We start from the raw sequence: 23,181 nt of genomic DNA on the forward strand, positions 1-23,181 counted from the left end.
CTGGAACAATCCAAATTATTTCAAAATTATAGTTAGTTATATTATTGAATCTCTGTTAGTTATATTATTGAATGATTACAATATTCCCTTTTGTTTACAGAAAGATGACTAACCAATCAACTATAATTTTAGTACTTCGATACCCATCTCCAGACAGAACTTCGATAAAGCAAGCGTCGCTCAGAACAAGATTCGAACCACCAAAAATATAAATCCAGTGACTGAACATTGCTTTTATATGACTAATTCTGATACGGAAAGGCTACGAAACTCAATTTCCTGACTCCAACAAAATTGAATTAAAGTCACGTTAAATCAAAATTTCAGAATTGAATCATTTCATTTTATATCAACACTAATCCTCGGAAACTACAACTAATCGTTTGATATAAGGTTAATCCAATATACGGTTTAGTTCTATTCGGAGGGTTTCCTGAAATCATTGGAATTATAAATATGACATGTTCATCAATTTGTATAATATGTTAACGGAAAGACGTCAGAAGAGTTATTTTTGAATTTTTTTGATTGCTCAAATGGATGAAAAAGAGAATGAATACATCATTTTATGAAAGAGTTCGGGTCATTTGAAAAACAAAAAGTGATGTATTCAAGTGTTCTGAAGTATTTGATTTCTGAAACTTATGAGTTAACACGACCGAACACGAAGCTCCTCATCTCCTCTCTCTAAACAAAGTACTGCTGCTTTTGACCTATTCAATTTCCCAACTTCACTTCAATGACCTAAAAACATAACGAGGAACTAATAAAAAGAAGGGAAAAGGACCAAAATGGTTCTCCAATTTCCGTATATAGCTCCTCTTTTCTTCTGAAAAAAGTATATTACGAGTCGTATAGCAGAGACTAAAAAAACGAAGTAGTCGTATTGGCAGATACACAAAAAAGAGGTGGTCAACTTGTGTCCGCCCGTGTCTCTTGTTTTTCATCTACCACAAAAATATAAGAAGGCGTTCCCTTTTTTCGTTAGCCGAAATAATTCAGAGAAATTACGAGCGGTACCTGCCAATTTCAGGCGGCGAAAACGGGAAAGCTGGTAAATATTTTGAATGGGAACCAGAAATTGGAAGACGGATTACAGAAAAAGTACAGTAGAAAAAATAGAAAGAGTTATTATCAACACAAAAAAGGTGCGAAATTTTTTCTCATCACAAAATGCAGACTCCGGCCAAAATTACTACCGAGTCTGCATTCTCACGTAAGAAATGTTTATTTATTTCGACGATACCGTAAGAATCCATGATCACAGGAGTACATACAGACATACATACTCCTCGGCTCCTAGTCGAAAGTATCAATTATTCAGGTATTCAGATTCTCGAAACAGAATTTCACATGTTCTTGTTTCTGATGAAAAAAAACAAAAATCGTAAAGCTGGATAAGAAAATGAAATGGGAAGAACCGACTAAAAGTAGGCACTACAATTAGTGGAAAGGATGAGAGGAAGAAGAAGAAGAAAAAGAAGTAAACAAGATTCAAGAAAATATTTGGGAGGAAAAAGTCGAAAAAAGTGGGGATAAGTGGCTGAATGTGAGAAAAAGAAATAGAAGAAAAGAAGAATTATTCATGAGAAACATTCAGATTTTAGTGGAGAGAGGATAATGAGTCAGAGAGTTTTTGCTAATTTTGGAAACGAGAATAGGAGACAATCAAGAATAATGTGATCACAAAAATGGCATTTTGTATTTTTAGACTAAATCTCCCCCGCTTTTGCAATATGCGTATTCACATAGGAACAATTGAAAAGGAAATTGAGTTTTTATTTTTAGTTCGAAACTGAAAAGAATAACAATATGTGAAATAGTTTTAAATAGATTCCAGATAGAACTTTTCAACATCATCTAATAAACATTCGAGTTTCTCTACAACCACTTGACGGTGTTCTGCAGCCTTCTCTTTCTCCATACTCTTCATTTTCATGTCGATAGCTGGTCCGAATAAAGGAAGAAGAGCCAATCCTCCTATGGGGAAGAACAAACGATACGATTGTTTTAGCTGAAAGATGCCAACGCTTTAAATCGAAGTATTATATTAAATAAGTGACTCACTTGTTCCAAAGTATACGAAATCTCTTTCTGACTTTCCCCGAGAGCTTCTACAAAGTATCCATAGAACTGTTCCAAAATATTCTCCCACTGAGATTGTCGAATAGAACCTGACAATGTGGAAGACAGTAACCGAACCAAATCTTCAGCTGGGTTCCCTGTATGCGTCATCTAAAAAATGATAGTAGTATCAGTATCTTGCAAATTCTGTCTACCTGATAATCTAAAATTTTGCAAGCCGAAAAAACGTTGTTTTCCCCTGAGCTCCACAAAATGTTAGCAGACCAGAGGTCCCCATGAACTAACACATTTCGAGGGATTCCTGAATGCTTGGATTATAAAACAACTTTTTTAGATATGATACGAAATAATATTTTCCTCAAAAAGAAACAGAACCATTTGATTGAAAATTCCCAAAAATTACCAAGAAATCTGTTCAAATCGAATGCCTTTTCCAAGTTCAAGAGGTTAGATCCATGATTCTGAATTCTAGTTATTCTCTCTGCAAATCTCTCCGGATCAGTTCTTTTAGTGTGTTCAAAGATTCCTTTCATTCCTTCCTCAGCCATCATCCCATGCATTGTTTGAATATAAACTGATCCATCTTCAATTCTTTTGAAATCTTCTTCAGGAATCGAGAAAGACAATGCTTGAATTGAAGCAATTGCCCGTAGAACAGGCTGAATTTCTTCTGGTGTACAGACTTCATAGGTGTGTCTAATGTCTGATCGTTCGATATATTCCATTCCAATAAATCCTTTGGTTGAATTATAATCATCAAACTTCTGATAAAAGTATACTTTCGGAGTTAGAAACAGTTGAGAATCCGTGTTTGCAGACTTGAGTGTTTCATAAAATCTGATTTCCTGATTGTGCATTAGTTGAATTGATTTTTCAAACTCTTCTGACATTTTCGTCTCGTCCTCCTTCGATAGTTTGAAATATCCCTCGTTTATCGCTTTCTCTACCAATTCTCTGATATGGACAAAAGACACAATCTTGAGAACAATTTTCTTCGGGAGTGATTCAGATGGGATGGACCAATTGCATGTGATCAGAATGACACGAGAGGAGAAACCCTGAAAATAATTGAGATGAGATGGAAATAGGAAGATTCGATTGTCTGAAGATATGGGTCAAAAATCTTCAAAACATCATTGACATTGACATTGAAATATTCAATTCAACTTTCTTCCGTGGTCAACCACAAACCTCTGAATAATACAGTACCCCCAAAACCTCATTTCCTATTCATCCTTTTTCATTCCCTCTCATATCACAAACATCGGTTCTTTATTCCCGCCGAACCGGTTGAACTCACGTTTCCATCTCCAATAACATCCATTTGACTATCTGAAGTAAGTTGACTTTCCGTGTTCATGTGATCTCTTATGGATGAGTTGATATCTTCTAAAGTGACATGAGTACCAAACAATCCTTGTCCATTTTCCAAAATACTCGGTGGTTTTGAAAGCATTGTGGGTAGTTGACCGAGTGTAAAAGTGGGAAATGAAGAGAACCTGAGTGCGAAAAGAATATAATTGTGTTTGAAATCAAAAAGGATTGAGGAGAGAGAGTAGAAGTAGACACTCCACAAGTTGGATTTCAAAAACTAGTTCTCGTAGAATTCATCAGAATCGGTGAAAATGAGACCGTTTCGTGACAAATAGGGACGCAGAGATTTCCTATTGCTTCCCGTCTCCAGCCCTATAGAAATCTAAATCTTGAAATGGCTACCGAAAAAACTTCCGTAAAATTGAACATTAAAGAAACTAAGTAAAATCACAGAACAGCGGTCAAAAAGTTTCCTTCTCTCTCATTTTTCTCTTCTTTATAAACCATCCAAATTGTGTTTTCTGTCTGTTTTGTGGTCTCTGCTTGTGTAATTTACAAACGGAAGACTGAGGTTCACCAACTGTTTGATTTTCGGAAATACCGACATCGAATTAGTCATTGTGCAATGTTACACGAGAATTGAAAGATCTGCACTACCGAAAACATCATGAATAAGAGTGATCAAATACTAGTTGAAGGCAAATAAGCAGGGCTTAATGAGTTAGAAAATACAGACATCAGGATAAAGAGAACTAGAGGCAGAACCTAATTTTAGCATACCTGCAGTATGTATATGTTGTCCATGAGGAAGTTACAGATGTCCCCTTGTTTCACCATGAAACGTGGAGTTTATCATCAGAGCGGTTTCGCATGAATTGTCGTGACCTCAGTGACCTCGTGACGTATTGTTTTCTTACGTGGCTGGCGTATACGTGGCGTTTTGCTCATTGTTATGAGGTTATTCTCGGTGCGAATAAAAATCGATTTCTATCCCGTTTTTGGCTGTATAAAGGGCAACAGTTCTATTTCCATTTGCGACATAATCGAAATTGCTGTGAGACCTCCGCCTAAACGCTCAAAAGTTGTTAAAAAACAAAGTTTTCGAAAACATTTTTGAATTGGATAAATAAAAACAGCCTCATTCTTTTTCTTCATTGAGCGAAAAATCCTTTCTTTTTTCCTCCAAATCTCACAGTAACTAAACGATATTTTCAGGTTCACTATGTCATCGGAAACAAATCTTCTATACCCACCGCCCAAGAAGTCTACGTACCCGATCGTCTCAATCGTCGTCGAAAAGAAAGGAGACGAAACAAAAACTTCGATGAGGCAAAGTGAGATCTACGCTTACAGTCCATGGATTAGAATTGGAGGTTCGTAACTCAGCGATGATTACAATTATCAAATGTTTTTATTCCAGGAGGATGCATGATCATGCCAACGATCAACTACGATGAATTCCAGCCTGGAGATTGGTTTAAATCAAAACCAGTATATGCAACGGATCGATCCGGAGAAGTTGCTGATGAGAGAGAGTTGACATGCTTACAAAAGATCAACCCGTCGGATCACAACATATGCAAAATCCCTCCTACGAGAGTGGTGAATGGCAACGTCCAAATTGTGTGCGCATTCATGCTCTGTCCGAAATTCATCCAAAATTTGACGACCAAAAATTCGTTTGGTTGCTATAAGAAACTATATTTGCTGAATATGGGCCAAGGATTCGTAAGTTCAACAATTTCACGAGCAAACAAAAATTATATTTTATTTCAGGTTCACTCCAATCATCCGTTCTTCCGACAATTAGATTCGAAGATCTACTTTGGTGTGTTCGAGTTCCGAGCCAAGGATAATGGAGCTGTCAACTTTTCCTCCCGCTCAATACTTCGTAATCAATCGAATAGTTTATTGGAACGAGATTGCATGTGGGAATTGGTGGATATTCTGGAAGATGTAGTAGGAGAGGAAGTCAAAGAAGAAATGGAAAATAAGGTTTGTCTTAATGTTTGATCAAAGTCAAAAACTTTTTTTTCAGATCGATAAACTTCGTGAAGCTGCCAAATCTTACCACGAAGAACTAAAAAATCGACCGATTGATGAATCAGCTGTTAAGAAGGAAGCACTGAATGAGAGAGGATTCGAATCTGAAAAACATCCATCGCCATGCTCACCACCAAACAAAAATGCATCTCCTTCTGAGCCAACAACTTCGAATGAGATTGAATATCTAGACTTGGAATCATATAGATCTAGAATTATTGTATCTGGAAAATATCGAGGAGCAGATGGAGTTGTTGTGGAGAAATGGAAAGATTTGGAGACAGGAGAAATGTCGACGAGTGACGATATTCTAGTTAGTTTCTTTCTTTTTGTATTTCTTTCAAATAAGAATTTTTCAGGTTTTCAAGTTCAATGCTCGCTACGGAGTCATCGAACATTCAACTCCAACTACAACTACTCCAACCACGTCTCACTCTTCGAACAAGGCGGTTATCTTGAATTCAGAATCTGAAGAGAATCAGAGAGAAGAACCGAAACCCGTTGAAGAAGATCCCGATGTTACAATGTATACGTTGGAGCTTCGTGGAGATGTAGGTGTAAATATGAAATTTCTCTATAATAGATAACTTGTTTGCAGAACAACGCCAACCCGATTCCAAAATCTCAAAGTGATCACCGTCATTAATAGTAGTACACATCAACTTAAAAAAAAATTTCAATATAATAAATTTTTTGTCTTTTGACATGACTTCCAAAATAAAGACAATTTGTATTTGTATTTTAATTTTTAATTTTCAATTCTAAAACTCACGAACACGATTTAATGGGATATTTGCGTCCGAAAAAAACGTTTTTCAAAGGGAGGTGAACAGCTCCATAAAACATGTTTTGCTACGAAAGCCGTTCTATTGCTCAGTTCGTTTTAGCTTACTGTAGGTGTTTTTATTGTAATTAAAATACTCTTTCGTTACTGATTTTGATAATTTTTATCAAATTTCTAATAAAATAATGTTTTTTTAAATTGACTTTTCAGAAAAAAATGGACTCAAAAATCAATCCTAATCAATCTTCTCCCCAACCTAATGTTTTGATCCCAGCAGTGGTGATCGGTAAAAAAACAAATAGAATCTTATGCTATTCTCCTCACATCCGACAAAGTGGTAAGTTTCCTTCGGAGTGATCTAAAATGAAAAATTTTTCCAGGAGGAGTTTTGGAATTGATTTCAACATCCGCAATAGTGGAAGGAAATTGGATTCTGGTAAAATTCGGTGAAGAGAAGAAAGTGGAGAGAGTGGAAAAACTCAACGAGAACGAATACAATCGCTGTCGCATCCCACCAACCAGCGTAAATGAAGGACGCGTTAGTATCACTGTTCCATTCATCAGATATCCAGAATTTGATGAAAACAAGAAGACGGAGGATGGTTCCCTCGGAACATGCAGAAAATTCTACATGATGAATACCGGTGAAGGATATGTGAGTTTATGAAATATCCGGTCTAAACCATTTTGACCGTTAAACACATCCCCGAGTGGGCGGCGTCGTTTTCGGCCGTGTAGCTCAGCCGGTTGCGGTTTTGTACCCGTGCGCTTCGGTCATGAGTTTGAGTTTTTTTTTGAGTTTTCACCTCCTTTAAATAGTTGGGTGTTATGAGAAAAATAACAAATTTAAGATTTGTTTTTTCACTTTTTAAATTGACATTTTTAGATTTTTTTCCAGGTTGGAGATCTTTCGAATGTCAATCTTCCTGACGACAAAGCCGTTCGAATTGGCTTGTTCCAGTCAAGAAGAGACTACCATTTTGAAAGTAACCCGTACATGTGGGAACTCAAAGAAGTTATGAGGGAATTTCCCACACTTGAAGAGATACGTCAAATGAACGCAGCTGTAAGTTTCAATAAAGTTTATTTTTATTAATTTTTGTTATTTTCAGGTCATTCGACTAAGAAAACGAAGCGAAAAATGCGGAGCAAGAGACTCTCAAAAATGTTTTCTGGAAAACCTTTCGACCATGACAAATCCAGAGCAGATTGAAGAAAGGAAGGAGAACAATGAAGCTTCTCCACCAAATCATCGCTTCAAATTCGGACGTCAACCAGTCGAACAAACCTCAGCTTCGATACACGCAAGTTCAAGCTCTCGTCCAACTTTCCGGTTCGGAGTCCAGCCTCCACCCGCTCGTCTATCAAAAACCACGCAAAACATCTCACATCTGTCAGCTGAAAAAAAGAATACCAGCGTCCCGCTTTCTCCCCTCGTTGCTTCTACTGGAGTTATCTCAAAACCCGTTATTCTCCTAAGACCACTCAGAGCTGCGGGTTCCTCGATGAGCACTCATAACCCATCAAAGAGTGAACAGAGAAGAAACCAACCAAGAAGAAGAGGACCACCCAAGGCACAACCGTCAAGTTACACAGTCCCGCCAGTTCAAAGACCACTCAGGAAGCACCCCACGATCAATCCGACGTCATCAACCGCTCCTACACCATCCGCTCCCAAACTTCTTCAACCCTGACTCGCCATATTTCATGAAAATTTGAATTTTTCCGAAAATAAATGTTTGAAAATCTTGCTTGAGAACAAAGAGTTCATGATTCACCTCATCGACCTCCTGACCACAGATTGTTTTCATTTCTAATTTCATCATAATTTCCCCAAAAAAACAATATGATAATTGATAAGGAGCCAAGCATCCGACCTCTGAAAATAACGCCTCCTCCTTCTCACCAGACTCATCTATGAACGTTCAAAACTTAAAAACACGTGACTTTCTGGCTTTTACAGTTTGAGAAACGTTTCCTTAGACTCCTTTCAATTCTCTTTTCGATCGATTTACGTCAATGATTTTCAATTTGACGTACACAACTGAGAAAGTGCAGAAAACAGTATGTTATCAGTTGGAAGACTGATTGTGTTTATAAGCTTCATCGATTCATATCATTTCCTCACTTTTTTAAACTTCCCGACAAGCTTCCAAATTGATTTTTGTTGTAATCAAGTTTTGATTTCAGAAAATGTTGAACAGAAAAACTCTCGTAGTGCTTGCCGTCTGTGCACTTCTTTTCATTTCATCCATTGACTGTAAGAAGCCAGCTAAGGGAGAAAAGAAGGGAGGAGCTAAGTAAGTTGTTTGTTTTTCAATATAGCATTAGAAGATTCATCTGAAGTCACACTCACATATTCTAAATTATGGTTCAGGGCCGAGAAAGCCGAAAAAGCCGAGAAAGTAGAAAAAGTGAAGAAGGTGAAAGCTGAGAAGGTTGTCGTCGTTGACGAGGCAGAAACTGTAAACGAGACTGCTCCAGAAGCTCATCACTATGTCCAAGAAGAAGTTGAAGAGGCTGATGAAGTGATTGTTCAACCACAAACCCTTCAAAGACGTAATGTTTCTCCACCAAAATCTTTGAAGGTTGCTAGTGCCTACGAGACGTGCAAACTGGAATGCAGAAAGCAAAGAGATGCCGTTCATGCTGCTGATGTAAGTTTTGAAATGTGTTTTGTCAGGATCTCCACAGATCAAAATTTCTCCAAATTTGTCTTTTTTTCTACTGGGAGTTTTTTTTTTTTTTTTGAGAAGAAAGGACACAAAGCAATTGTAGTACAACCGATTCTCGAGAAGAAGTTGATCAAATGTATCCTTGAATTCAAAAGAATTTATGAGATAGGGGTGGAGTCGGGGAATTTTTTAATTTCCTGTATCCATCGATTGATTGGCCCGGCGTCGGAGCTCATCGTTCGGATCGTCTAGATCTGAGTATCGTAGTAGCAGAATCACCGTAGTATTCTCTTGAAGATCTCTTCGGTCAATCCGATTTGCTTCTCAGATTGTAATGAAAAGGATCTGTTGTTGAACAAAAAATTAAAATGGCTGGAAACAGTATTTTTCATTCCAGTACGTCGAACAACTCCGTTCTGAACTCGCTTCCGCCGAAGCTGCTCTTGCCGCTGAGAACGCTCAAGTTGAGGCTCAACACGCTCCAGTTGTCAACCATTAGACCTTCTTCGAAAATTTGTAAATTTCTTTTTAAAAATGGCTTTTTCTCTATATTTACTGTTTCTCCTCTCTAGAGAAATTATAGAAATTCTTATCTCAACAAGAATCGTCATCATAACGTTTATCAATGAATGCAAACAATAAAATATTGAAGATTTTTGTGTTTGTTTCAGTTTCAAAGATCAATTATGGGAGCTCGTGTTGTCAATGGGTTGTGTGGAGTAAGTGACTCTGGTGGCTGCAAAAATAAAATAAAAATTGATTTGGAGAAGTCTTGACAAGTTTCTACAAACTGAGAATTTCAGAATATACTTATTCAAACAGCATATATAGTTAGAAAAGCGCTCACTTACTCCGTCCTCTTCCAATCGGATTCTTCATCAGCATGTTTCTGAATTCTCGGTTTAAAAGAATCAGAACCAGTGGATCGATTGTATGGACAAGACTCCATGCAACAGTAGTACAAAGGAATATCATGACAGGTCGGGTTTGCATTGTTGAGATGATGAAGAAGAACACAAGTTCTGTAGCAAATACGGCACCTTGAATGAGGCATTGTTTTACGAAAGTAATCTCTCGCTCTCTTTTCTTTTGACTTTGCAGACAGTTGGCAGACATTTGTCTCTGAAAAAAAGAGGATGATATGAGTCATTTATGTTCATTGACAAGAAGCTGTCATGTTGTTACACGAGTCTAAAAGCGATCTTTAGGTGTTTTCTTTTTCAAATATTTTCTAGTTTCCTCCGAGCTCGTGCTTTTACTTACCATTCCGGGCGCTGTCACTTTGATCATCACAATAGTTCCAACATCAACGATAGCAATAGCAGCCACTACACCGAAATCCTTGCAGAAATCTACATAGAATCGGATGACGTCACAATCTGCAGAGGTGTTCACACCGAAATACCAACCGAAGTCAACGTATGGAAGTAGACATTTATCTGGAAACATTTTCATAATACTCCGAATTTGGATATTCAGAAGTGAAAGATTCCCTCATGCTCAAACCGGTTGCTTTCTAGACATACTAGCTCTATTCTCAGAAATTTTGATCCGGAAATTGACCGGAACCTGCTAGATTAAGACTCACTTGCTAGATGCATATAGATAGAAGTAAAGCAGGGGATCGCGTAGGCGAGACTAATTAGGATTCGGGTGTTTCGATCGCTGAAAAATATATATTCATGAGATCATTGGGATTGACGAAAAGTGTTTTGAAAAACAAGACCCGAAGAGTTCTAATGACTTACTTGAAGATGTTGCTGTATTCTATAGGGAAGGAAATGGCACAGAGACGATTGAAGGCAATGAACAAATGAGAGAAGATGCAGACATCATAACAGAACAGAAGGATTAGTCCTGCGTGGGCGGAGACGATTTTGAACGAGGGAATGTCTCTGGAAATGAAATATTAAGAAGGTTGAGATGCTTTCACACTCACAATAAGACCATTGGGCAATAGAAACACAGGAATACTGCACAAAGGACAGCTTCAGCAAATGATTGAGATGCTGACAGACGGCCGAATGAGTTTTGAAGAGTTTTCAGAGTTGTTGCAAACATGAAAACGGCGAGATTTCCGATCAAGCCAATCAGGGAGATCTGAAGATTCTTATTATAGTCAGACACTCAATTCATTTTCTGTTTACCGTAAAAATGGTTAATGTAACAAAAAACCGTTGAGTCTGAGTGGAAGCAGCTGGTTCCACGGTAACCTCAGTTCCCAAGAAGTGGAATGTTTCGTTAGTTGAGTTCATCTTTATGCTGAAATATTCTGAATGTTGAATTTCGAAAGAAGACATTTCTAAATGGAACGAAATGAAACAGACTGAAAAAAGAGACTGAAAATCAGAAAAATGAACTGGAACAAGTCAGGCATTAATAATTTATCTAGATATAACAAGAACAAGTAAGAAATCAGTGATTGTAGAAACGAGAAGCTCAGACTTATACGATCGGAAACGTATCAAAAGGATCAAGTCAGAATCAGAACAAGCTGATGTTTCAAGAATCTTCATATCTAGGTCCGAAATATCACCTATGTCTGAATTTCTAAAATTTCGATCTTCGTGTCTGGAACGTTTAGAGAGGGAACTCCGTTTTCGTATGGAAATTGTTTCGAAAAATGCAGAAATTTCAATGCATTAAAATTGAGTATCTGCAATAGTACTCTGACTCCAAAAACTGATATTCTTCAACGAAATTGGAATTCGATCTTATTTCGGATCGAGAAGAGTGCAAACGATAAAAAAAATGCAAAATACGAACCACTCAAAATGTTTTCTTTTAAATTGAAAATATGAAAAAGAGAAAATTGAACGAAGATGAGTGGTTTAAATGACGAAGAAAAAGAAGAGAAATAGTAAAAGAAAAACTAATTATTTTTCAGAGAAAATGTGGAGCATCATGCCTTGAGCACTTCATGGAAATGGGCGGAGTCAAAGGATTGACTAGTTTCAATTATAAATTGCCGCGGTCGATGATTGGGTTTCTTCTATAATATCTTGTCACAAGATTTGTGCGTTCGGACTGAGAAAATCAGTCTGAATAACAATATAAAACTAATAAAAACTAGTTAAGAAACAGAAGAAAAAGAGGAAATTGGGTGTCGTCTAGAGTTTCCAGACCAATGAACATGAACAATAAAAGTAGTTTCTGAGAGGTTATTCAGGTCATTTTTGGGGTTATGAGTCAGGAAAAATAAGAGTTCACTTGCAGGATTATTGCTATAAAATTTCTGGTAAATGTGTACGGTACATGGTTTATACAAAAATGATGAGAACATAATAATATATAGTTACATTCCAATGAACACCCCTCCTTCAAGACTGAATCAAAAATTATGGGGGTGTATTCCACGTTTACCCAGGGGGTGTAAGTCCTAATCTTTTGGGGTCTATAACATATACTATATAGTGTACCCAGAAAACTGTCTAGACGACTTTCACTTTGGAAAGTAAAACAAAATAGTTACTTGCTTAATGTGGATTTGGTATGAGAACATACTTTCGTATTAGCAGAATTAGCAGATAAATTACCAAAAGAGTTTATCCTACTACAACAAGCTGGAGTACTTCAGAATTTAGAGATCTTCAAGCAAAAAAAAACTCTCGAAAGCGCAAAAACCATCAGAGACACGGAAGTTTCTTTTCTTCCTTCGTTTTGCCGGCTTTCCTGATGAGAAGATGGGCGAAAAAGTTTCAAAAATGAAAGTTTTGCACATCAAAGGGTTCTTGTTAGAAAGTAAAAAGGGAGTATTCTTTCTACGAAATATCCAAGTTCATGTTTCGAATTCTAATGAGGACATCTGATTTTTGTTGTAAAAGTTTTGAAATTTACATCCTTTGAATACGGTGACGAAAACAGAACCCAGAAACAGACGATGTTGTCATGTACTATCAAACTCACAAATGGAACACAAACTTCAGATTCAGCAAAGCCTCCCAAAAATACCGTATAACTGCAACCAAAAGATCTAAAACAAAATATGTGCAGACTGACACGTTCTGTTCCTATTTATAAGATCTCTCTTCAAGATTTACATTATCCTAATCCATATTTCTTCTTATTTTATTGTCCTTAACGCCGCCTTCTTTTGTTTTTTTTTGGATATGAAATCTAAGTTCATATTTTTATTAAGATTAGCATTATTTTCTTGTTAAGGAGCTTATAAGAATCGAAGACAATAAAATTCATTCTTTGCATTCTGAAGTACATAGAAGACGTCAAAAAACCTATTAAAGCTCGAGAACATTTTATCTATTTTTATGCTTCAGAAGATTCAGAAATTAGTTATCAGACAGGATCACACATCGAGTGACTCATCAGAAAGTCCCAGAAAATGAACGAGAGGAGATGCCAGTGTATTCGAGAATCTAGCCAAGGGACATTGTAAGTATGTTAAAATTCTATCAAAAGGCACAAACCATACGCTGATGTCGTCAGACGGAAAGTTTATATTCGTTTATACTACTTTTATGCCTAGTGTTTCTAATTCAGAACACATAGTAGAACTATGAGGTTCCCTGCTAATGAGGACACAACTTTTAATGAGTTTGAATACCGTATTTTTGTCTGTTTTTTTGTTACGACTAGAACGTAAAGTAACTGGGATATCATTTTGAGACAATAAAAACCAGTTAGGGGTCAGTTGATGATCCAATCGAGGAAGTTCTTAACTGATTTTTAATCTGATTTCTATCCTAACGCATGACTAATTCAAATTAATTTTTAAACTCAAGAGTTATTATCGTAACAATCCTGCACATTCTTACAATCACGCTATGCTTGCTCTGATCGAACGAAATAGTTTTTCTTAAGATTACTGATGGAATTTATTGCTCAAACTCCATAAAAAAAGCGTCATGATTGAAACATTCGTTGCTAACTTCCGTATTCAGAACTGAAATAAATTGATAGAAAAGGATGAAAATATAATTTCCGCTCGAATCTATGACACCCAAAATCATTCTTTCCCCAACAATGTATAAATGTTTAGACCGTTTGGACGCTAATTTTAGTTTTCCGATAGTTACGGAATGAACGAAAAGAAAGATGAGTGAACAAAACATACAAAAAGAAATCTTTTACCTTCTCGTTTTATTCGGATGTTCCAGAAGAAATGTCACATTTCTTCCCAAATGAAATGAGCTTCATTAGGGTATGTAGCCCCCACTAAAAGCTTGTTTACAGTTTTCAGATGATGACACATTTGTTGTTAGTCACAAAGATACTTTAAAATCAAAATCCTATTGAAAAGTCTTTACACTTATTGTTGTGTTGGGACGTCAGTCTGTGAAAAGAATACTATTTGATTTTTTGGAAGGAAAACTATTGTAGAGATCGAATGAATTGTGGATGATTCGTTGCATTGGAAACAAGTTTATAAAAAATAATACTTACACAGCGTGGAACTTATCAATTTGGAGCAACAATTTGAATAATTGTAAACAGACAGTAGAAATGAATTTCACGAGAACAATTGCAATTTAATCAGATGATCGACTATGTGGTAGAAATCCTTGAAGTTCCGAATCTTAATAATCATTTTTCCTATGTGTTTCAGGCTCCATCCAGAAATGTGTTATCATTTTTCTCCAACCTCCATGATGAATGACAGAATCCTTGAGGACATCAAAATGAAAGCGTCGTAGGCACGCCAGCTGACCTGATGACCTGATCATTTATAAACCTTCACACCTTCAATCAAATCTCTTTCTTTTTCTCAATATCATCCATCTGTTCTTTTTTCTATTCTCATCTCCTCATATCATCTCTTATCATTGCTCAATGAACCCTATCCATTTGATGTCCAATACTCACTTCTCTCTTGAATCAAAACGGACCAATTGCTGTTGTAAAACGTCAAAAATCGTAGAATTGTGTCTGTCAGATGAGATGTTTTTATCGATTTTCCATCCAATCACTCAATAAAAACATTTTAATTTGAATCTTTTTCTCTTTTCTCTCATTTTATGAATTGCACTCGGTACGTGCATCTGCAATTTCAACCCGGAAGTTTTCTTTTTAAAAAGAAAAAAAAAAATCGTCTTTTTCTAGAGTTGTAGAAAGATAGAGAGAAAATGAAATAGTGATACTTTTGAAATTCAGGTAAATGGATACGAGACAGCTATTTCTGGAACTCTGAAAATGTTATACTTGTCACGAAAACACAGAGTTACATGTCTAGAATCCTTTTGTTTGATTTTTTGGAATTCCAGAACTTGTTCAAAACTTTCTGAATCGGATTCTTTTAGATTCTTATCAGAACTTCAAAGTTTTGTCCTTCAGTTCAGAAAAAAGTTATTGCTTACCACTTTTTCTTCGTCCGAAAAAATTCTGGAGAAATGAGTTCCTCTCACAAAAATTACTCAAAACGTACTCGTTATTTGACTTTTTAATGGGAACCTTTTTGGACTAGAAGTCAACTTTTTAAACTTCCCTTTTGAGTAAATCCATTACCCACTCATATTTTTCACACAAAGTTTATCTTCCCAAAAAAAGAAGGGAAAAATACTTGATTGAAATTGCTCCTCCTGCTGTTTTTCGAAAAAAAGAACACAACACTCAAAAAGAAAACTAAATCCCATCTGGGGTCTTAGTGAACCTAGTACTTCTTTCTACCCACTCAACTCATTTTTTGGAGGGACCAACGACTAGAATGATTCTATTTTGAAACAATTGAAAAAGTGAGTCAGATGATGAAGTTTCTGAACGCTTTCTAAAATACATTTTGAGTTTTCTCTGCTCAAAACATTTTTTGATAGTGCTCCGTATCAGTTTTCCAGTACAATATATCTGAATTACTTTCCGTTGTGATCGATGGTCTTCGTTAACTATTGATCCCAGCATTCGGCGAATACCAATGCGAAGTTCTTGGCTTGTAAACCCTATTCTTCACATATAAATCCCTCAAAACTACCCACATTTTCTAGCTCATGATCCACCCAGTTTCTCTTGCAAATAATAGTTTTTATTTACTACCGCATCCCAAACAATTCCTACTCCGTCCGTTTTTACACTCGAGAAGAACGGAGTGCAGTCTCCAATAAATTGTACTTCCTCATCTGCTTTTTATTTTAAAGTCTTGCACGCCACGTTCCACACGTAGTACAAAAAGTGTCACTTATTTTTGAGCAGGAAGCAAGAATGAGAAGAAACAAAAACGGAGAAGAAGAGGTGAAGAGAAAGGACCTCCTAAAATGAAAAGGAAAGATGAGAAAATGATGTTTCGGACAAGGAGGAGAACTTCATTGTGTCGACGATTCTCACTTTTAAAAAAGAGTTTTGTTCGCAACTTTAGATAAAACAAAGTTTTTATTTGAAAAGTTCTTGTTGAATTCTTACTATGTTAGGATACGAATAATTGTAACATTGGCTTTTTAAGGGTTGTAGTTCCAAGCTAAAGAACTCGTTGTGAAGAATTGAACTCCGGATAAATACAGTAGTTTCTCAATCACGTCCCGATATATCCCATGTAGTCGCTTAACTATCTTCAACCTGTGAGCCCATTGATCATTATGTTTGCTCTCCGTTCAATACGTGCTGATTCCAGAAACTCAGATAGTTTCATTAGCTCCGCGTTATCTTCTACGATCAGTTATTATTGAGAAACTCTGAATTCATCAAAGCTGAAGGTTGTTCATTTTTAACCAGATAGCATAGACAATGATCGGAAAGTATCTCCGTGTGCTGCAAGGTGTTGAATCATTTCATAATATCAGAATCATAGATGGCCACTGTACAAAAGTCACCAGCTAACTCAAATACTGTAATATTTTTAACCACTACTTTTCAGAATATATTGTCGAAACCAGTCTACTTATTCATAATTTTGGTTTCCCAATATTTCATTTCATCAAAGAACCACCACCATCGCGTGCCCTTCTAGTGTTGAAACACTTCTCAAAACTCATTACCCAACCATCAAAAATTCTCATCAAATTCAATTCCTCTTTTCTCATAATTTCTTCGTTTTTCCCTCTTTCATTCCCCTTTTGACGTATTTAATAGTCACATTGTTTTGTTTTTCCTGGTACCTCGTTCTCCTTTTTCAATTCTCAATTTTATCGGTCTCCATCTCTTTTCTTATTTTGTCTCTTTTATCTGAATTCTTTCATGAGAACCTTTACGAATATACAGTTTCAATAGTAGACATCAACATGACATTCCTCATTAATCTAAAGAGATTTCTGATCTTAACAGGAAAAACTTTTTGCAAACACAAAAAGTTCCGTAAAACGATACCGGGAACTTTTTCAAGTGTTGTTCGAGAAATGTGGGAACTTATGTTCTGGGGAGGTTTCACACATTTTTTAGAAGTCAAAAATGTATATAAACGTTTCTTTGCAGCTTTTAGAAACTACGAGTTGTTCTAATAGTTTTCCTCGGTTTTTTTCTATTTTCTCCGGAGGAAACGGAAATTTCTAGGTTAATTGTGAGATCTTCTTGTATTTGTCAGTTTGCTTAACTTCAAGATTTTCCTCAAAAGAGATCAGGTGAGGCTATGTTTAGGTTCATAGTAGTTCCTACTCATATATTGTTATCCCAAAAAACGGATTGTAGTAACCTGTATCGATGAAAAAGTCGCGACAGATATCTTCTACCCAGCCGGTGACAAATAACCGACTCGAGATGTGATCGAATGATGATACATGTGAAAAACGACAACTGGAAAAAGACAAAAAGATGATAGAAACCCGATCCATCTCAATTTCTTGCACACACTTACTCACTCACAAATTGATAGAGAAGACCCGGACGGAGTCAGTCGGTGCTCTTTGAGTGCTCTTTTTTGCGGGTCCTTGAGAGGGAGGTGGACCAGTTGGTCGGATTAAAAAAAGCATGTTTTTATTTTCTGGTCATTTCGGAACAGATTTGAGCAGAGTAGTTTTGACGTGTACAAAACGTTCACAAATAATGTTCTCTTTTAAACAGTCTTCAACATGTTTTCTTTCAATGCATGGAAATCTGATACATTGAAGCTTCCAGATATTTCAAATGTGAACAATATTTCGTACCATTTCAATTTGAAATCCTCTCCAAATAGCAATATCAAACCGTATCATTTTTATTTTATTCTAGAAGTTTACAGCCAAAGCTCTTCCCAAAGTCAGACCGGTCAAGGTTCGAAGAGCAGCACTTTTCTATTTTCATCTTCATTGACATTTCCAATTCACTATTGTTCCAGTAATCACGTTTCCAATTATCTACTCGTCTTTTTTTCTGATTTTTTGCTCAGTTTTGTGCTAAAAGTGCATTATTCGCGGCTATTATTTGCAGATTTCAACCATTGCTTTTTCAGATGAAAATGCACTGGATATATTCCACAGTACTCCTATTAACCGTAGTTCCTAGTCGACTAACTCTGAATGCAAACCTTCCGATTCAATATGAACTGGCAAACAATATATTGGAGAATTATCAGAAAGGATTGATACCGAAAGTTAGAAAGGACTCCCCGATCAATGTCACGATGTCAATACAACTCTATCAGATTATTCAAGTGGTAATCCATTCCGTGGGGGTCTATTTGACACGTTTTGCCAAGTTTCTTTTTAAAATCTCTGCCGCATTTCTGACCACCGAGAGCCCATTTATCTTTCGCACTCTTCTTTTCTGCAAAGCTTGTGTTGCTTTCTGATCACTGATTGAACTTTTTTTTTCCCCTCACAGAAAGTGATCTTGATCCAATAACCGATAACAACTGCCAGACTTTCTGAGGTACTAGAATCTATCCAGTGGGTCTGATTTCTTAAACTTTTCTACCAGGGTTATTTTATCAGTAATTGAGACTCCTTACAATTAGGCAGGACTTTTGAGATTTACCCCCCTTTAGCCGTACCAGACATATATTTTGGAACATTTTCTGACGTCTGTGTGTTCTGAAACATTGCTAAGTTTTGTGTTTTGATATTCAGACACATCACTTTTAGACAGACTCATTATAATCTTCAGCCTTCAACTATTTTTTCAGAACGAGCCTCAACAATTTCTACTATTAAATGCATGGGTTGTGGAGGTCAGTTGCCGTTGTTTCTCTGGTCAAACTGTCAACAAAACATCATTTTTTAGCGATGGGTAGATCAAATGTTGGGATGGGAACCTGAAGATTTTGACAATGAAACCGAGATTATGGTGAGACATGACGACGTCTGGCTACCGGATACCACTTTGTATAACTCGTAAGTTGGAAGAACTGTGCTAATATGAAAAGGGCTTGTTATACTTCATTTCAAGGAAAATAATCGAGTTCTGGATAAAACTTGAATCTGGAATTGTAGAAATTACTTTCCTGTTTATAGAATTCTCCAGAGATTTTTGATCTTTCCTAACGTTCATAGTAGAGTCTCACATTTCAGAATGGTATTTATTTTAAACAGGAAAGTAATTCTTGATGTGGGAAAAATTCAAAAAAAAATCTGAAGAATTAGAAACCAGAAAGGAAAAAGAAGATTTTCAGTCTGGAGATGGACGACTCTGCTTCAAAAAAGCTTACACACGTCAAACTGACAACATTGGGAAAACGACGAGGAGCAATGGTGGAGCTTTTATATCCAACAATCTATAAAATCAGTTGTCTTCTGAATCTCAGATTCTTCCCGTTCGACATGCAGGTAAAAAACTATGTGAGTTCATCCACCAGTTGCTTTTTTTTCAGAAATGTCGAATGACGTTCGGAAGTTGGTCTTTCGATAATAGTCTCATCGACTATTATCCCCGTCACTTCAAGAATGGACCAATAGGATTGGCTAACTTTTTGGAAAACGATGCATGGAGCGTTCTCGTGACACATGGTGAGTTTAAGACTGTGGGATTCCGAATAATTTTTTCTTCCTATAAGGAGGTAAAATATATTCTTTATTTAGTTCTAGAAAGTTTAAAATCATAAGTTCAAAGGGCAAACAGCAAACATGTCAACTCCAAAATAGATCATTTTGAGAGTTTGAGTAAAAGCTAGGATTAAAATTTGAACAAAACTCTTTGGTCATTCGCAACCCACAGAAATCAAGACATCAATGATCACAGGTCCTTATAAATATGTTTTAAAGATTAAAAATTTGGATCGGTGTCAAATATTTTTAAATTTCTAGTCGATCGAGTCGAAAAGAAGTATGCATGCTGCCCTGTCAACTATACAATGCTCCATTACGACGTCGTCATTCAACGTAAACCACTCTACTACGTCCTCAATCTGATTGCTCCCACCGCAGTCATCACTTTCATTTCAATCATCGGGTTTTTCACGTCAGTCAATCCGTTCACCAACTTCTGCAACGTGTGCGTTTGGATACTAACCCCTATGTTCTTATCTCTTTTTGTCCAGATGTCTCGTGTGCGTCCTTTCATTTCCTTTCCTTTAGTTAACCCGATGGTACTAGAAACCATCAATTTATGTTGTTTTGCTTATAGGCTAACTTTCCTGTCCATATTCTCATTAGAAAAATTTCAAGCGAATCTGAGTATAAACTTTCAGATCATCCTCTGTGCACGATCTTCGCCAAGAGAAAATCACTTTGGGTATCACTACACTGCTATCAATGTCGATTATGATTTTCATGGTTTCTGACAAAATGCCATCGACGTCGACATGTGTTCCATTGATAGGTGAGCTACACGACCAGACGTGAATAGAGAACATTTGAAACTTTAGGATTGTTCTACACACTGATGATCACTATTATATCTTTCGGAACGCTCGCTGCCTCATCTGTAATCTTCGTTCAAAAATTGGGATCCATCGGTACTCCACCAGCATCCAACACAATGAAGTGGACTCATCGGATAGCTCCATTTGTCTGGATTCAAATGCCGCTTGTCATGAAACAAGCGTATGCAAAGAGAGCAAAAGAAGAGAAACATCGAAAGAGAATGGCGAGAAGAGATAGTATGTGGAATAAAGTTTACAAGTTGGCAAGGGATCACTCAAAGTTAATTTCCACTTCACAGGATGGAACACAGAAATTCAATCAGATTTCGGATTATAAGAACAATGATATCAATATCATTGACTCGCCGCCATCGAACATGGGTAAGTGGATGACCCGAATAAATAAAGATTCATAGAAACTGAAATAATCATAATTGAATATATATAGGTAAATTCATGAAGAAATGGAAAAACTATGGTAGGTTTAAAATAATACTTTTAGCAGATAATTGTGATGTATTTGGAGAGTGATTGTTTGGAGTTTTTGGGGAATCGTAGTTTCTGGAACTAGAGTGAAAAACAAAAAGGTGCTCATACCGTACCGTGCATGCCTCTCGTTCCCTATCTCGTATGAGTCCCTCTAGATTTATCTTTTTTCGCTTCTCACACGAATCTCCGATTTTCAGAAGAATCCGGCACATTGGAGACATTTGCAGCTCCAATGGACACCAGTTACACAGAATCTCTAAATATCCCAGATCTCAATCGTGAACCATCTCATAATAGTATTCACAGTGTCTACAAACCGACGGAAATCCAACTGTCACCGTTCAATACTCGAAATATAGTCGAGTTAGAATGGGACTGGGTTGCTGCTGTCCTTGAGAGAGTATTCCTGATAGTCTTCACTGTTTTCTTCTTATTTTCTGCTATCGGAATCAATTTAGTTGGCTGGTTTTACTGGTATATGGAGAAAGAAGATATTCAGGCTTTCGACTTTTTCTAGAGCTTTCGGAATCAGAATATTATTTGGACATGGTATTTTTCTGTGAGGTTACAATGTGAATGAACTATTTATTGTTTCTTAAATTGTTGTTATTTCAATCAATAAATGACACTCGAATATGATTTATGATCTTGTTTCTTCGTTGTTCCATTCACTGAAATGATTGCTGTCTGTGGGGCTCCACGACAAAGCAAAAAATCTGAAAATTTGAGATTTAATACCAGTTTATTCAAACAAAACTCACTTTTGACAGTATTTCTAAACCCTTTGATAATGAATAAAATGACAAATGGATCTGCTGCCGGGTATAAATGATTCATAACAACAGTAACATTTGCCCATGCTCCAAATGTTCCATCCACAAATGCGGCAACCGTCAGAACAGAATTTGGTATGAACATGAATATCAATGGAATCGTAGTTTGAACCACTAGAGCCGTGAAAAATTGATGTTGTAAATCTCTTGTTCTCTGAGATTTTCCCTTGATGTGACCTATTTTCCAATACGTCTTAATTCCATAATAGAATACGGCGGTGATGGAGAGTTGCTGAAAATAGGAAAGGGATGTTATACTGAAACTGGTTACTGTATCACAGTACCATAACTGTTAAATGATGTACAACCCCAATCAAGTTATCCATGCGCAATGTTCTTTCAGAGGAAATCGTTTGATACTGAAGAAAATGTGGGGTTAAAAACAAATGAAGAATACCAAAACTTACAAATGAGTATGGAACGTAACCGACGTTTTCATGTTTGAGATCATAACATGTTGAGAGAATAAATCTGAAAACAATGAACATTCATCATATCTGTTTATTCAAAACCTAGAGAGATAACCCACTCCAAATCCTTTGTTGTCTCCTCATCCTCCTCAAAGAGAACATAAGCAACCGTCACCCAACTCAACGCTATGGACAACATTCCGACAATCCAGTAAATATAGTTTTTTCCTCGGAAATAAGAGAGTTTGTCTGGCTGACAAGCAACATAATATCTGTAGATGAAATGAACTGCGAACATAACAAAACACATAGCAAAGCAGCCACAGTAGGAAGCTAAAATGGGGATGTGGATGAGATGTCAATGGGCACTCGGTACCTGATAAGACTCGGGCTGTGGAGTCAGAGAAATTGAACCTTTTTCTTTGGAGAACCATTATAGTGTTGTTGTAATGATGCATTAACTGAAAAGTTTAACTTCAGAGAATCTCAATTTCAATTAGCGGCTCAACCGTTTGTAGGGAATAACTAAAAAAATGCAGAAATGACGGTTTTATTTCTGAAACTCACTGGTCTCATAAACTTTTCTAATAGAGTGAAAATAAAACTGAATACACAAAATGTGATCATCAAATATCGGTAAGTTCCGATTCCATGAACAGATCTTCCACACAATAAAATAAGTAAAGTCCCATTTCCGAAAACTGATGCAAATAATCCAATAGAAGAACAAATATCAGTGACTTGCAACCAGTATACATTCGACATCTGGAAATATAAAAATACAAAGTTTAAGTGGAAACAACAGCGCAGTTCTAATTAGAAAAAAACAACCGACGAGAAATATAATTTAGACGAGATCCCTTCTTTTTTTGCAGCGTCATCATGAAAATGAAATGTGTGA

The 23,181-nt window shown here is 36.5% G+C and overlaps 7 protein-coding genes across 7 annotated transcripts; 4 read left to right on the forward strand and 3 right to left on the reverse strand.

The window, feature by feature from the left end:
- Positions 1-1,825: 1,825 nt before the first annotated feature.
- Positions 1,826-3,541, reverse strand: GCK72_019176 (uncharacterized protein; the record flags this gene model as incomplete). The annotated part of the gene is made up of 5 exons (XM_003115472.2): positions 1,826-2,014; positions 2,068-2,235; positions 2,280-2,386; positions 2,489-3,143; positions 3,386-3,541. 5 exons carry the CDS (start codon positions 3,539-3,541, stop codon positions 1,826-1,828), a joined length of 1,275 nt encoding a protein of 424 aa, XP_003115520.2.
- Positions 3,542-4,621: 1,080 nt separating this feature from the next.
- Positions 4,622-6,088, forward strand: GCK72_019177 (uncharacterized protein; the record flags this gene model as incomplete). Its single annotated transcript, XM_003115833.2, has 6 exons — positions 4,622-4,772; positions 4,820-5,127; positions 5,176-5,394; positions 5,438-5,755; positions 5,802-5,993; positions 6,041-6,088. The coding sequence occupies 6 exons, from the start codon at positions 4,622-4,624 to the stop codon at positions 6,086-6,088; spliced, it is 1,236 nt and encodes a 411-aa protein (XP_003115881.2).
- A 354-nt stretch (positions 6,089-6,442) lies between these two features.
- GCK72_019178 (uncharacterized protein) lies at positions 6,443-7,920 on the forward strand (the record flags this gene model as incomplete). Its single annotated transcript, XM_003115746.2, has 4 exons — positions 6,443-6,563; positions 6,607-6,881; positions 7,125-7,292; positions 7,339-7,920. The coding sequence occupies 4 exons, from the start codon at positions 6,443-6,445 to the stop codon at positions 7,918-7,920; spliced, it is 1,146 nt and encodes a 381-aa protein (XP_003115794.2).
- A 499-nt stretch (positions 7,921-8,419) lies between these two features.
- GCK72_019179 (uncharacterized protein) lies at positions 8,420-9,400 on the forward strand (the record flags this gene model as incomplete). The annotated part of the gene is made up of 3 exons (XM_003115294.2): positions 8,420-8,526; positions 8,604-8,883; positions 9,299-9,400. The coding sequence occupies 3 exons, from the start codon at positions 8,420-8,422 to the stop codon at positions 9,398-9,400; spliced, it is 489 nt and encodes a 162-aa protein (XP_003115342.2).
- Positions 9,401-9,581: 181 nt separating this feature from the next.
- GCK72_019180 (uncharacterized protein) lies at positions 9,582-11,156 on the reverse strand (the record flags this gene model as incomplete). The annotated part of the gene is made up of 7 exons (XM_003115348.2): positions 9,582-9,637; positions 9,753-10,023; positions 10,165-10,340; positions 10,490-10,566; positions 10,650-10,796; positions 10,841-11,001; positions 11,049-11,156. The coding sequence occupies 7 exons, from the start codon at positions 11,154-11,156 to the stop codon at positions 9,582-9,584; spliced, it is 996 nt and encodes a 331-aa protein (XP_003115396.1).
- Positions 11,157-18,208: 7,052 nt separating this feature from the next.
- On the forward strand, positions 18,209-21,554 carry GCK72_019181 (uncharacterized protein; the record flags this gene model as incomplete). The annotated part of the gene is made up of 9 exons (XM_003115366.2): positions 18,209-18,406; positions 18,875-18,919; positions 18,973-19,082; positions 19,361-19,514; positions 19,559-19,694; positions 19,992-20,178; positions 20,375-20,505; positions 20,552-20,929; positions 21,235-21,554. The coding sequence occupies 9 exons, from the start codon at positions 18,209-18,211 to the stop codon at positions 21,552-21,554; spliced, it is 1,659 nt and encodes a 552-aa protein (XP_003115414.2).
- A 98-nt stretch (positions 21,555-21,652) lies between these two features.
- Positions 21,653-22,714, reverse strand: GCK72_019182 (uncharacterized protein; the record flags this gene model as incomplete). Its single annotated transcript, XM_053732909.1, has 6 exons — positions 21,653-21,753; positions 21,799-22,102; positions 22,155-22,229; positions 22,278-22,341; positions 22,400-22,613; positions 22,657-22,714. The coding sequence occupies 6 exons, from the start codon at positions 22,712-22,714 to the stop codon at positions 21,653-21,655; spliced, it is 816 nt and encodes a 271-aa protein (XP_053581822.1).
- Between the last annotated feature and the right edge of the window lie 467 nt (positions 22,715-23,181).

The sequence above is a fragment of the Caenorhabditis remanei genome, chromosome V (genome assembly GCF_010183535.1).
Source record: "Caenorhabditis remanei strain PX506 chromosome V, whole genome shotgun sequence".
Taxonomy (NCBI): Eukaryota; Metazoa; Nematoda; class Chromadorea; order Rhabditida; family Rhabditidae; genus Caenorhabditis; species Caenorhabditis remanei.